The sequence below is a fragment of the Heterodontus francisci genome, chromosome 1 (assembly GCF_036365525.1).
Source record: "Heterodontus francisci isolate sHetFra1 chromosome 1, sHetFra1.hap1, whole genome shotgun sequence".
NCBI lineage: Eukaryota > Metazoa > Chordata > Chondrichthyes > Heterodontiformes > Heterodontidae > Heterodontus > Heterodontus francisci.
In genome coordinates, this window is record NC_090371.1 from 279,457,697 (window position 1) to 279,472,176 (window position 14,480).

The 14,480-nt window shown below is 42.4% G+C and overlaps 1 protein-coding gene across 1 annotated transcript in view; it reads left to right on the plus strand.

Moving 5' to 3' along the window:
- The window catches only part of LOC137376980 (PDZ and LIM domain protein 5-like), a 241,400-nt gene that overhangs the window by 123,332 nt on the left and 103,588 nt on the right, over positions 1 to 14,480 (plus strand). The window contains 1 exon segment of the mRNA XM_068046029.1: positions 9,985 to 10,036. Coding sequence (XP_067902130.1) covers positions 9,985 to 10,036 — 52 coding nt within the window.

Consider the following 14,480-nt stretch of genomic DNA (forward strand, 5'->3'; position numbering starts at 1 on the left):
AGAGCAATACCCTGAGTCTCTGGGTTACTAGTCCAGTGACAATACCAGTACGCCACCGCCTCCCCTTTCTGCTGACATCATCATCTCATATGCCGCATGTGCCGCACTGGCACTACGCACCCTCGCCTTACCAACAGACCAGCCCTGGGTATCGGGCTGAGGATGATGGGGGCAGCCTCAAGTTGGCGGGCACTGTGCTGGGCCCATGGGGGCGCTGCTGTGGGTGGGGGCAAGGCCTACAGAGGGAGGGCTGGCAGGCTGACACCCGGGAGCAGCCTGGGCCTCGGGCCTCTGACTGGCTCCTCCCACTCCACAATGCCATTTTTCGTAAAGAAAATCATTTGAAACCAAGTCTTTCTTTTTGCTGTCCTGGGGGCAAAAACTTAAATCAAGGCCTTTTGTTCGTAGCTCTATATTCTTAAAAACATTTGTTAACTACATTTTGGATCATTTTCCAATAAAGACCAAACCTAAAGTAGAATATATTGTTAATTATGCCTAGATGTTTAGCAGTTCTCAGTTTCTGATTGGTAGAAATTCTACATCGTTGTGCTGGTGATGGAGATTTTATCATTTGAAAGTTGCAGATAACATTTATACTCTTCAAGAGACGGCAGAAGGATTCTGGATGTCCAGGCAAGAATTCACCTTTTAGGACCATAGAATAACAAAAAGCAAGGATCGTCCCATCCAGCACTGAGCCTCTGAAAGAAAAACTTGCATTTCTGTAGCACCTTTCACAACCTCGTGATGTTCCAGAGCACTTTACTGGCAATGAAGTACTTTTTGAAATGTAGTCACTGTTGTAACATAGGAAATACAGCAGCCAATTTGCGCACAGCAAGATCCCACAAACAGCAATGTGATACTGGCCAGAGAGAGCGAGGGAGAGAGAGAGAAAGAGGGACAGAGAAAGAGAGAGAGAGTTGATGTTGATTTGAGGGATAAATATTCATTAGGACACAAATTCGAAAAGTTCTGTATGATCATTTCCATCCACCATGATGATGGGGCAGATGGGATCTCAGTTTAGTGTCTCATCTGAAAGACAGCACTTCCCTCAGTGCTGCACTGGTCGGCCTAGATTTAATCAAAGAGCAGGGCTTGAACCCACAATCTTCTGACTCTGAGACGGGAGTGCTGCCAACTTGAGCCACAGATGACGTTATTTTTTTTGTGTGTATGTGTGCTGGGTTGTTGGATCCAGGATCAGGAAGGATGACCATCCCATTTAAGCTCCATCAGAAACACACCCGAGCAAGTTCACTTCAGGTGTGGAGAGCAAACTGTGAAGATCTTCATAAGTTGTGAGGTAAAAATATCATTGTGGGAAGGACGTGCATTGAGTAACCCTTTTTAACAAATCTTGCAGGGGAAATCCATTGAAAACAAAGTACTTCATCCTGGCCCCTCCATTTTGTGCCACTGGTGAATTGGGTCTCTCAATTGATAGAGAATTAGGTCCTGATTAGCATTAACAGGAAATCCAGGCTCATCTGGTTTGTTGCTCCACCTTCTTAACTAAGAGAAACACACTGCCGGTCGTCATCTTACTTTCTAATGTGCGGAATTTTGGCCTAGAATAACTGAGCGTGTCGGTTTTTACAGGGCTGCTATTCAAACTAGGGATTCCAATAGCTATAGAATTGGGTTTATTACTGGCAGAACCTTAATACTGGAATGTTCAGTTATCATTGCTCCTCTTTCTCGATTTGTATTGCCTTCTGTACCTATTAGTTGATGGCAATTGAAAGTAAGAGTTGGGATAATGCTGAATAAAAGGGTGTGCAGTTCATTCTGATCTCCCTGTGTGGCCAAATAACATGAGAGGTGAGAGCAAGGGTGTGTTTAATCTCTGGTTTACTGAAGAATGCACTAAGAGGAAATTACTGTACGTGTTGGCTCCTGTTACTGAGCTCAGGTCGAAGATGTGGTCTTCTGTACCACATGTCTTGGTACCAATGTGTTTGTGACTGTATGTGAGTGAGAATGTGTGTCTGGGAGAGAGAGAGAGAGAGAGTGAGTTTGAGAGTGTATATGTAAGATTGAGTTTGTGGGAGTGAGAGAGATTGAAAATGTATGCATGTGTGAGAGAGCGAGAGTGTGTGTGTGTTTGTGAGTGTGAGAGAGAGGGAGCAAAGCTGCAGGTCTGTAGAACGTGGCCCATTTCACAGAAGTTAGCAGTTTGGAGTGAGGCGAACTGAATTTTAATTATGGAAACTTAACTGTTGTGCCCCGAACCCGCCCTCAATGCCAGATATCTTGGTGTGCCCTACTCATGCAGTACTTCCTTCGAGCAGAGGAGAAATGGCCCCAGGTCAGGGAAGGTTTAACCCCCCCCCCCCACCAAGTTTCCCCCATCTCGACTGTAAATTACAGAATTAAGCAAACTTGGACAAAAAAGTCATTTTAAGATTTTCTGAGAAATTGGATCTTGGCTGATGGCACGGCTGCCAAGAAAAGTAACAGCAATTGGTGCTGTTTTTCTTGGGTTTAGCATGTCGGAACTCTGGAGCAAAATTAACATTTTAATAATGCATTGTTAATCTTGGATAGAGAGCCACCTACTGAAAGCTGGATGGAACTCATTCTTTCTATTCCCCGAGGAAGCTGCTGCAATCAGCAGAATAGACGACAGGATTAAACCCTGTTTTTCTTTATATATATATATATATAATGGCATCTGTCAGCACAGAAGGATGCTAATTGGCCCAACCTGCCTGTGCCAACTCTTTCAGAGAACCATCTGATTAGTTTCACTTTACCTGTTGTTCCCCTTTCACCAAATTTTTCCTGCAAATTTTTCCTTTTCAAATATTTATCCAATTCCTCTTGGAAGTTACTACTGAATCTGCTTCCAGTGCCCTTCCGTTCCGCGTCATAACAATTAATCTCTTTCCTGGTTGGAATCCAGAAGGAATTAGAGATGCTTTTAAATATAGAGTGGGAACACTGGGAAAAAAAAGTTTAAAAAAAAAAATAGATATTTTTTGTTATTTTCAGCGTTTTCTTTAAGTGTTCCTCGGACATTTTAGCATCATCTTATGGCTGAATCTTGAGCAACTTTTTGACATATATTAATAACCTGGAATTGGGCGTACAGGATATAATTTCAAAATTTGTAGCTGGCACAAAACTCAGAAGTTTCAAAGGTGATTTGATAGGGGTATTCAAAATCATGAGGGGTCTGAACAGAGTGGATAGGGAAAAACTGTTCCATTGTGAAAGGGTCAAGAACACGAGGGCACAGATTTAAAGTAATTGGTAAAAGAAGCAAAAGCGATATGAGGAAAAACTTTTTCACACAGCGAGTGGTTAAGGTCTGCCTGAGTGTGTGGTGGAGGCAGGTTCAATTGAAGCATTCAAAAGGGAATTGGACTGTTTTCTGAAAAGGAAGAATGTGCAGGGTTACAGGGAGAAGGCGGGAAAATGGCAGCAGGTGAATTGCTCATTTGGAGAGCCAGTGCAGACACGATGGGCTGAATGGCCTCCTTCTGTGCTGTAACATTTCTGTGATTCTGAAATGTAGTAAACAATGAGAATGCTAGTACCAGACTTCAGGCGGATGTAGACAGACTGGTGCAATGGGCAGACACATGGCAGGTCTAATTTAACACAGAGAAGTGTGAAGTAATACATTTTGGTAGGAAGAATAAGGAGAGGCAATATGAACTAAATGGTTCAATTTTAAAGGGGGTACAGGAACAGAGAGACCTGGGGCTGTATGAATGCATATGCATTGGCAGGACAAGTTGAGAATGCTGGTGAAAAAACATATGGAATCCTTGGCTTCAGGGCAGCACAGTGGCGCAGTGGTTAGCACCGCAGCCTCACAGCTCCAGCGACCCGGGTTCAATTCTGGGTACTGCCTGTGCGGAGTTTGCAAATTCTCCCTGTGACTGCGTGGGTTTTCGCCGGGTGCTCCGGTTTCCTCCCACAGCCGAAGACTTGCAGGTTGATAGGTAAATTGGCCATTATAAATTGCCCCTAGTATAGGTAGATGGTAGGGGGTTATAGGGAAGGTGGGGATGTGGTAGGAATATGGGATTAATATAGGATTAGTATAAATGGGTGGTTGATGGTCGGCACAGACTTGGTGGGCTAAAGGGCCTGTTTCAGGCGTCGAGTACACAAGCAGTTAAGCTAACCCTTTATAAAACACTAGTTAGTCCGTATCTGATGTCATTGCATTGAACACTTTAGGAAGTATGTTGAGGCCTTAGAGGGGGTGCATTTATGAGAATGCTACCATGGATGAGGGACGGCATTTATGTGGAGAGACTGGAGATGCTGAGTTTGTTCTGTTTAGTGAAGGGAGGTTCAGAGGAAATTTGATAGAGGCGATCAAAATCATGAGTGGTTTTGATAGACTAAATAAAGAGAAAGTGTTTCCAGTGACCAAAGGGTCGGTAACCAAATGGCACAGATTCAAGGTGATTGCTAAAAGAAAACGGAGGTGGCATGAGGAAAACTTTTTTTTTTCACACAGTGAGTTGTTGTGATCTGGAATGCGCTGTCTGAAAGGGCAGTGGAAGCAGATTCAATAGTAACTTTCAAAAGAGAATTGGGTAAAAATTTGGAGAATAAAAATGACAGGCTTATGGGGAAGGGGTGGGGGGATGAGATGGGATGGGATGATTGGATAGTTTTTTGAATGATCCAGCCTAGGCATGATGGGCTGCCTGGCCCCTCTCGCTGTGTTGCATCATTCCATTTAACCTACAGTAAATTGAAATCCTATGACACACAGTTTGTGATTTGTTAAAAGAATGCAAGGCATTTTTTTTTAAGTTCAACTATCTCCAAAAAAAAAAGCCTCATGAAACTGAAGGTGTTTGACCATGTTTGTAGAAGGAATTTTTGAAATATTTCAAAAAATACTTATCAAGATATATTGCCACCGAAGAAGATTTTTTTTTTGCTTTCTTGAAAGACATGGAATTGTCGGTGCGGAGATCTCTCGAACCTCTGCCAGGAGCTTGTCCCCCTGTGGATGAAGAAGTAACTATTGTAGCAACGTTTACTGCGAGGCTAAAACATATGTGAAACAATTTAACATTTCCAGATACATGAGCACTTTTCTTTTGAGTCTTTCAACCACAGTAAAGATTTTTGGCATGTCTGCTGATTTTAAATCTGCGGCTTGTTGGTTTAATAAAAACATCAATTTAATGCATTTAAGGGGAAACTAGACAAGTACATGAGAAAGGAATTGAAAGATAAGCTGATCGTGTTAGATGAAATAGGGTGGGAGGAGATTTGTGGGGAGCACAAATACAAGCATAAACCTGTTCGGCCGAGTGACTTGTTTCTGTGATGTGAATTCGATGTAATTTTATGTCATTTCCTGAGGTTCCGTAGTTTCTTTTTTGAATGAAAAGTTGCCTAGTTGATTGCTTCTGACATGGAACTGTTTTATTTTCAACTAGTGCTTCAATTCTTGGAGATTGAGTGCATAGCCACAGTTCCTAATATTGTTGCTCTACCACAAACAATTAAAGAATCAGAGAATGGAAAAGGGTGCAGAATCATCAAAAAGTTCAGTTGACGTTGCAATCTGTCTCATGTGGTTTCTCTGAATCCTCTGGTGACTGTATTCTCATTCTAAACACTCCCAGGCACCCTCTTTCTTCCATAACACATGCCTGGCGGTGTTGTGCTTTTTCTTATGGTTCACGGGATGAGATGTCCATAGAGTATTGTGTTTTTCCCCCTCCATGACTTCGCCCCTCCTTTACCTCTGTGACCTCCTGCTACCCTCAGATCTCCCCACTCCGCCAATTCTGGCACCTTGCGCATCCTTGGTTATCGTTGCTGCACCATTGACAACCTCGCCTACATCCACCTAGGTCCTAATCTCTGGAATTCCCACCCTAAACTTCTCTACCCCTCTCTTCTTTTGAAGCTGCTCCTTAAAGCCTACCTCTTTGACTAAGCATTTGGTCACCTGTTCTAATGTCTCCTTATGTAGTTTGATGTCAAATTATGTTTGATAACACTCTGTGAAGTGCCTTGGGAGAGTAAAAATGCTATATAAATGCAAATGTTAAGTTTCTTTTTCCTTGCCGTTGTCCAGAGTTGGATGTGGTTGAAGAGAGCCTTTGACATGCCTCATTCATCCAGTTATACACCACCAATCTTCCAGTCACAGAATCCAACTGTTTCCCAAGAATATCCCAGAATTTCTTTCCCAGCATTAACTGAAAGTCTGTTCCACTTGTTGACCAATCTTTTGCGAAGACCTTCTTGACATCAGTCCTCAACGTGCCTTGTGCCAGTTTGAACTTGTGTCCTGGTTTTAATTATAATTTACTATCTTGTATCTATCAGAGTCCCCTCTCCATTACCTTATTCCAAGTTTCTCGTCTTTCTTCATAACTCAAGATTCTGATGGTAGAGATGAGCTGTGCGGCTTTTGTCTCCACCCTTTCTAGAGCTGGAATGTCTGCCATGTCCGTGACTGCATCGGGACCCAATACTCCAGATGTGGTATGGCCAGAGCACCATACAAATTAAACATCATTTCCCCGGGCTTATATCTACTATTGTGGCTATGTAGATCAAAATTCTATTTCTCTTTGTTTTGCATTCCCAAATGATACAGATGTTTTGAGCACTAAGTCTACTAATAGCCCTAAATCTCTCACTCTTTGCAAGTTGGCTGCTGATTTTATCTACAAAATCATACTGCTGAAACTTCAAGAAGAAATTAATTGGCTGTGTTTCACACTGGGGCATGAATAAATGCATGTCCTTTCACTTTCAGCTTACTGTCTGTTATTTCTAAGCCATTTGTGGAATATTTGTATTTAATATTATCCGGCAAACAACATTCACTAGAACTTACTATCTAGTCATTATCACATTGATGTTTGTGGGACCTTACACAAATCGACTTCCACACTTGCTACAATACAACAGTGACTACATTTAGAAAGTACTTCATTGGCTGAAAAGCACTTTGGGACGTCCCAAGATTGTGAAAGGTGCTATATAAGTTCAAGTTCTTACTTTCTTCTGTGAGCCGTTACTTTACACTCGTTCTAACAGACAGTGACTCCCGGGAGGTGTGGTTTAGTTCACGCATGATAGTGTGCTCATTGGAAGCTTAAGTCACAGATAGGATTCCATCTTTGAGATGTACATTCTCCTGCAGTGTGATCCTGAAAGTAGTTAAAGATGAGATGGTGTTCCTCGGAGTAGAGAAGGCAATATTGTCGAGATAGAAGGAAGTTTGCTTGTTTCCAGATATGATGTAGGGTTTGAAGCTGAACTATGGTCGTCTGGAGTTTAGACCATCTAGTTTAGCCTGAGTGAGTGGTTGTGAAAAGGTGTGGACTCAGGAACAGGGGAACAGAGCTTTCTGGCAGCAGCCCAAAATGATGGCTTCGACCTTCCCTGGTGTTCAGTTGATGGAAGTCGTGACTCATTCATGACTTGTACAGCTTGATTATTGCATATTTGTTGAATGAGCTGCCCAACAAAGTTCCTTTTGAGTTTGAGCACTCTAAGTTATCTGAGTGAAGAGCAGACCTACTGTTCAGTGTCAGTTTTTTATTTTTTATTTATTTATTTAGAAATACAGCACTGAAACAGGCCCTTCGGCCCACCAAGTCTGTGCCGACCATCAACCACCCATTTATACTAATCCTACCCTAATTCCATATTCCTACCACATCCCCACCTGTCCCTATATTTCCCTACCACCTACCTGTACTTGGGGCAATTTATAACGGCCAATTTACCTATCAACCTGCAAGTCTTTGGCATGTGGGAGGAAACCGGAGCACCCGGAGAAAACCCACGCAGACACAGGGAGAACTTGCAAACTCCACACAGGCAGTACCCAGAATTGAACCCGGGTCGCTGGAGCTGTGAGGCTGCGGTGCTAACCACTGCGCCACTGTGCCGCATACTGCATATTCCCCAGATATTGCTGCTGATAGACCACAGAAATACCCGGAATGACGTGGTTACATGTGCTTCATGTGTAAATAATTGCACAGCGTAGAAGACAAACGATCTCAATTTCAGAGGCATCGAAGGGGATCTTGATCTAGGCCTCCCTCTGCATTTGCATCCAGATGCACCCGTAATCTGGATGCAAATCAATTACAAGGCTAAAAAGATGGCGATATTTTGGGTATGAGTGGATTACCCACATAGCTGCAGTGGACCCCAAGTCTCTCTGGTTTTTGACATCTTTCTGTCTGTCAAACTCATCGTCCAAAGGAACTTCCGCCCACAAAACTGGCCACTCCCCCGCGTCGCAAATCTGAATATTCTCCAATGGTAATTGTTTGACATTTGGGGCGAAGAGGGGGGTATGGGAAGGTGGCGGGGGTCTCAGCGTTGGGACCAGATTTTCAGGCATAGCTGTAAATCAAGTCATAAAGTTATACAGCACAGAAACAGGCCCTTCGGCCCACCTGCCCTCTGGTCTTTTAATTGCAATTTCTTGAGCTTTTCAGTACAAATTGGAAAGCTTCCCCACTTGCAGGTTCTTAAATACACTGATCTGGTAGAGGAAAGAGCTGCGGCGTGGGAATCATTGGATAGATTTTTCAGAGTTGGCACAGGGACAATGGGCCGAATGGCCTCCTTCTGTGCTGTAGGATTTAGTATGGGTAGTTAGACATTTATATGAAGTCAGGCAAAATGTGGACTCAGTGGGAGAGGTATATGTTTATATTGAATCTTTTGTGTAAAACCTACTATCTTGCACATGTATTCATGGAAGATGCCATTACAGCAGCTAACTCGGGGAATGTATTTTTTTCCGTTAAGTAAACACACAAGTTACTGGTATCAGTAACAGATTTGTTCATGCAAGTAAATGTGATCGGGGAATGTGTTATTAGGTGGAAAACTTCACTTTTTTGAATTTTGACAGATTCAGTGCAAACCTGCTCCACTCACATCTTACAACGAACTGATGTCGCGTATACGTTATATAGAGTTACATAGAATTTACAACACAGAAACAGGCCATTTTGGCAAAGCTGGAGTAAGTTTATGCTCCACATGAACCTCCAACCAATCTGCATTATCTAACGCTATCAGCATGTTCTCGTATTCCTTTCTCCCTCGTGTACTTATATAGTTCCCAATTAAATGCATCTCTGCTATTCACCTCAACTTCTGTGATTAACATACATTAACAAAAACTTCCAAAAAAGGAACATAGTAATTGCAGAAGTTAACTATGATTGATTAATTGTTCTGGAATGTCCCTAGATAAATGAAGAGATGAGGTACTGTCAGTCCAAACTCTTGTCAGAGAATGAATACTTGCCATTATGCAGAATGCTTCCGAGCAAAGTAGCTGACACCGGCTAGTTTCAGGCTCCAGTTCAGTGTTGCTTTGAATCTGGCCCACAGAGAGTTATGATATGAAGTAACTTAGCTTTTTTGTATATTTTCTCTGCCCTCCTCTCTTGTGGGAAATGTGTGTCCCTTGGCTGGTACTTGAATTTCTAATAAAGATCTAATAAAAACTATTTCAAAGAACCACAAGGGAGGTCTCCTCGGTGTCCTATCCAATATTCTCCCTCAACCAACCTCACAAAAACCTCTGGTCATTGTCACATTACTGTTTGTGGGAGCTTGTGCATAAATTGGCTGCTGTATCTCCTACATTACAACAATTACTACTTTTAAAAAAAAATAAAGTCTGTGAAGTGCTTTGGGACGTCTTGAGGTTGTGAAAGGTGCTATACAAATGCAAGTTATTTTAATGCCACAGCAGAGCTAGGAAGCATCTCAAATTGGAGGGGCAGCATTTGGGACTTCATCTCATCACCTGATCTTGTTTTTTTTTTATATGTACCCTTTGTCTGGGATGCTTGCAAAGCAATTCACTCCCTTAGATAAACTCTGTACATGGATTTATTCCAGTTTGAGTTTACAAAAGTGGACCTTTACTGTCGCACATCTGATCAATTGCTAATAATTCACGATCGTGACTTTTCTTGTGTTTTTCAGGGCCTCTCCTGCTCCAAAACCTGCAGCAACGACAACAACAACTGTTCAAAAGGTAGGTGAAGTGATGTCTGAGATCACATTGCTAGTCACACTGGTACCTGTCTTCCATTATTACTACCAACCAATAATCGTCCTTGAGGAATGGACGCCTCACAGGTTTGCTTTAACACCAGCTCAAAGGATTCCACTGTTCTGTATCGCAATGAAGATAGGGAGAAAATGTACAAAAATAGGTCATTCTAATCGCGGTTAGAATGAGTTATTTCTGGTGTGTGCAGTACTGGAATAAAATAACTTTGGCTCTCAGCCTTTGCTAAGGTTGCTGTTGTATTTTTTCATACAAAATTAGATGCGGGGAAAAAAAACTGTTACTGATGGCAGCGAATACTGATGGGAGCCACCGGTCCTGGTTGGGAAAAATTAGTTTCCTGATTTACATGTTAGATTAAATTGTGCTCCTGGTTTTTTTTTATTTACGGGGAAAATTTAGACGGAGTGGCACTAATTGGATGACTCTTACCAAAGCCGGCACAGGCACCATGGGATGACTGGCCTTGTTTTGTGCTGTGCAAATGTACAATTTACTGAATTTGTATACGTTGGGAAAGGGCTTCCCATGCAAACTTACGTACTGAAGGAAATAATTCTGTAAGATGTACTAAATCTGCCGCAGTTGTTACATGTCACAAATCTTGTGACTTGTGTTCCATTGTGAATGCAGCTGTGTATTTCCAGATTTTCTCTGCCAGCTGAGGCTCACCCCTTTCGAACGCCCCCAATGAATTCACTTGTTCGTTTGCTGCCAGCCTGCTAACGAGGATTGTCACCACCAGTGGCTCTAATGGATTTGAGATGCATCAAAGATTGTCCTGGTCCCATTTATGGAGCAGTCTTGTCAATCTTTACATTTTGAGTTTTAAAGCCTGTTTTCTAAACAATGATTTTTTTTTTGTTAAAAAAACAGGAAACTTGCTTCCATCTCCAGAATGGATATGGAAAATGGTTATTTGTTTTGTGCCTGGGGGAAGAGTAAGATGGTAAAAGACACAATAGGACTGTTTCCATTGTTAACCATGTCTAATGTGAGGAATTAACTCTACCTTTGCTCCATTTCCTTCAATTCTCCTGATCAGCCATGATCTAACTGAATGGCGGAACAGTCTCAAAGGGCTGAATGGCCTCCTCCTGTTCCAGTGTAAGATTAAGGGAATTAAAAACACATGGAACTGAAGAATGTTCTTTGAAGGATTATCCCTCTTTAATTTTCAGCCTCTGGTCCGGAGCAAATCAACGCTTATTTAAATGAACCTTGGGCCAATCTGCTTCACCAGGAAATCTGTGTCAGGAGGCTTAGAGGATTGGTTATTGTTACGGAGGCTTCTCCATCACTAGGATAGAACTGAAGCCAATCTTTACACACTTTTATATTTATTTGCAGAGTTTGCACACAGCACGATCCCACAATTGGGAGTGCGATAGTGAGCCGATAACCTGAATTAGTGATGTTGGTTGAGGGATAAAATTGGCCCAAGACACCAGGGATAACTCCCCTTTTCTTTGGAATTGTGCCATCTCACTCCTCCTTTACAATCCTTAAAAGCTACCTCTTTAACCAAGCTTTTGGTCTCCTGTCCTAAAAACGCTTTCTTTGGCTCGGTGTCTAATTTTGTTTGATTGCATTCCTGAGATGCATCTTGGGATGTTTTACCCATGTTAAAGGGGCTACATAAATGCATGCCAATGTTGCCAATCTTGGCTTCTCCAGTTTTGTTGTCAGTACAGTAACATGAATGAACAAAGCAAAAAATAGCTTCAATCCACCACCTCCGACCCACAAACAGCGAGCTTGCACACACAACATGTGACTCTTGTACTTGGGACCCACGCAGGCTTCCCCGCCCCCCCTCCCCATTTTTCTCCGCCTTTCCCCCAAAATACGGAATGCCGACAAACCCCTGTTTGAGGTCATGCCCGTTGCAATCCTGAGTCTCATGATGCCACCTGCATCTGATTTATGGAATCACAAAGAGTGCGTTTGTACAACACCTTCAGGTATTGTTTCAGCTACTGAGGAATCCACAGGTTAAGTTTAATAATGGGTCTCTATATATGCCTGAGCAAAGGCAGAAGTCTAGAAGTTGTCAGCAGGCCAATGTTCCATTGTATAACCCAAGGTCAGTTTACCTCATTAATCTTTTTCCAATGTATACAATGTAAACCTTCCAAAAATCAATTGCAGCTTAAGTCTGAATTTAATGATGGTGACATTATTATTTCTGAATGCTCTCGTCTATCAAGAATCTAGAGTACACCCTTAGTTGTCATTGATGTTAATGCTGGCACAAAAATTGACTTCAATAAACACCCTCCAGAATAAATGCAAAGAAAATTATATCAACGTTGGGACAATATAGACCATTCAGCCCTTCGGTCCTTCTCTGCCATTCAGTTCAATTATGGTTGATCTGTACCTTACATTTACCCACATTGCTCCAGATTGCTTAATACCCTTACCTTACAAAAATCTATCTGTCTTGAAAATTCAAATTGACCCTTAGCATCTACAGCATTTTGTGGGACAGAGTTCCACATTTCCACTACCCTTTCTTGAATAAGTGCTTCCTGATTTCACTTCCTGGGGGGGTTTGTCTTATGAAGAGAGATTGAGCAGTTCAGGTCTTTACTGTCTGGAGTTTAGAAGAATGAGAGGAGATCTAATTGAGGAATATAAGATGATTAAAGGGATTGACAAAGTAGACATAGAGAGGATGTTTCCTCTTGTGGAACAATCTAGAATGAGAGGTCATAGTTTTAGGGTCAGGGGTAAAAGATTTAAAACAGAGATGAGAAGAATTTACTTCTCTCAAAGGGTCGCGAGTCTGTGGAATTCACTACTGCAGAGTGCGGTGGATGCCGGGACATTGAGTAAATTTAAGGAGGAGATCGACAGATTTGTAATTAGTAATGGGTTGAAGGGTTATGGAGAACGGGCAGGAAAGTGGAGTTCAGGCCAAGATGAGATCAGCCATGATCGTATTGAATGGCGGAGCAGGCTCGAGGGGCTGAATTGGCTACTCCTGCTCCTAGTTCTTATGTTTTTATGTTCTTCTTATGAAATGGCCTGGTCCTAATTTTAAGACTGCGTCCCCTTGTTCTGGATTTTCCCATGAGAGGAAATAGTAAATCTCTCTCTACCTTTGTGAATCCCTTTTTCATTTTAGATCATCTCTCAACGTTCTGAACTCCTGGGCTTACAAGAATTCAGGCAACCTGTCTTCTAAGTTTAAGCCCTGGTATAACTCTGATGAATCTGCAATTCACCCTCCCCAAGGACCTTTCATGGGATATGGGCATCACTGGCAAGGCCAGCATTTGTTTCCCAAAACTGATGGCAGTTTTCCAGGTGGGAGTGAGACCAAGGCTCTGTACAACTTGAGCATCACTACCTCCCCTTTATGTTCCAACCTGCTTGAGATAAAGGCCAACATTCCATTAGCCTTTTTGGTTACTTTTTGTGCCAGTGCACTACGATTGGCTGTGCATTTCACTCTTTAGAAGAACTTCATTGGCTGTGAGGTACTTTGGGATGTCTGGAGATTGTGAAAGGCGCTACAGAAATGTAGCCCTTTCTGACGATACTGTGTCATCTGAGTCAAGAGGTGCTCTTAAGCAAAGTTGGTCATAACTTTTTCTGACACGTTTGGAGACTACACCACCAAAGGCTTCCCACAAAAATTTAAATAAACCCTGACCAAGGATAATACGCGGGTGAAGGTACTTGGGGATCCCAGTGGATGCACATTCTGTCCCGCCAGCAATCCAGAGCAATTCTCACTGCTAGAAAATCCAGGTCACAGAATTTTGTATAAAGCACAGGAAAGAAAAATTTGCATCTATATAGCGCCTTTCACAACCTTGTGACATTCCAAAGCACTTCACGAAGAAGTACCTTTTGAAGTGGAGTCACTGTTGTAATGTTGGAAACATGGCAGCCAATTTATGCACGGCAAGCTCCCACAAACAGCAATATGATAATGATCTGTCTTAGTGATGTTGGTTCAGGGTTAAATATTGGCCAGGACACTGGGGAGAACTCCCCCTGCTCCTCTTCAAAATAACGCCTCTGGTTAGCATCACACCTGAAAGGCAGTACCTCTGACATTCCCTCAGTACTGCACTGGCAGTGTCAGCCTAGATTTTGTGCTTGGATCTCTGGAGCAGGGATCGAACCCACAACCTCCTGACCCACATGAGAGATTGTTACCAACTGAGCCGTATCTCTGAGCACGTGAAAGTGAGAGTCAGCTTCGTAACTCATCAGCTGCCCACTGCCCTGCTCAGGTTCCCACTTTTAAAAAAAAATTGTCTGGAGCTGTGGAAACAGTCTTGGTTAATGGTATTTTCTGTATAAATTGAGAGCCAATATATGTCTGATGGATGTTTCATTGTGCAAAGCAGATTGTACAGAATGGCAAGTGATCCATATCTGGAAAATA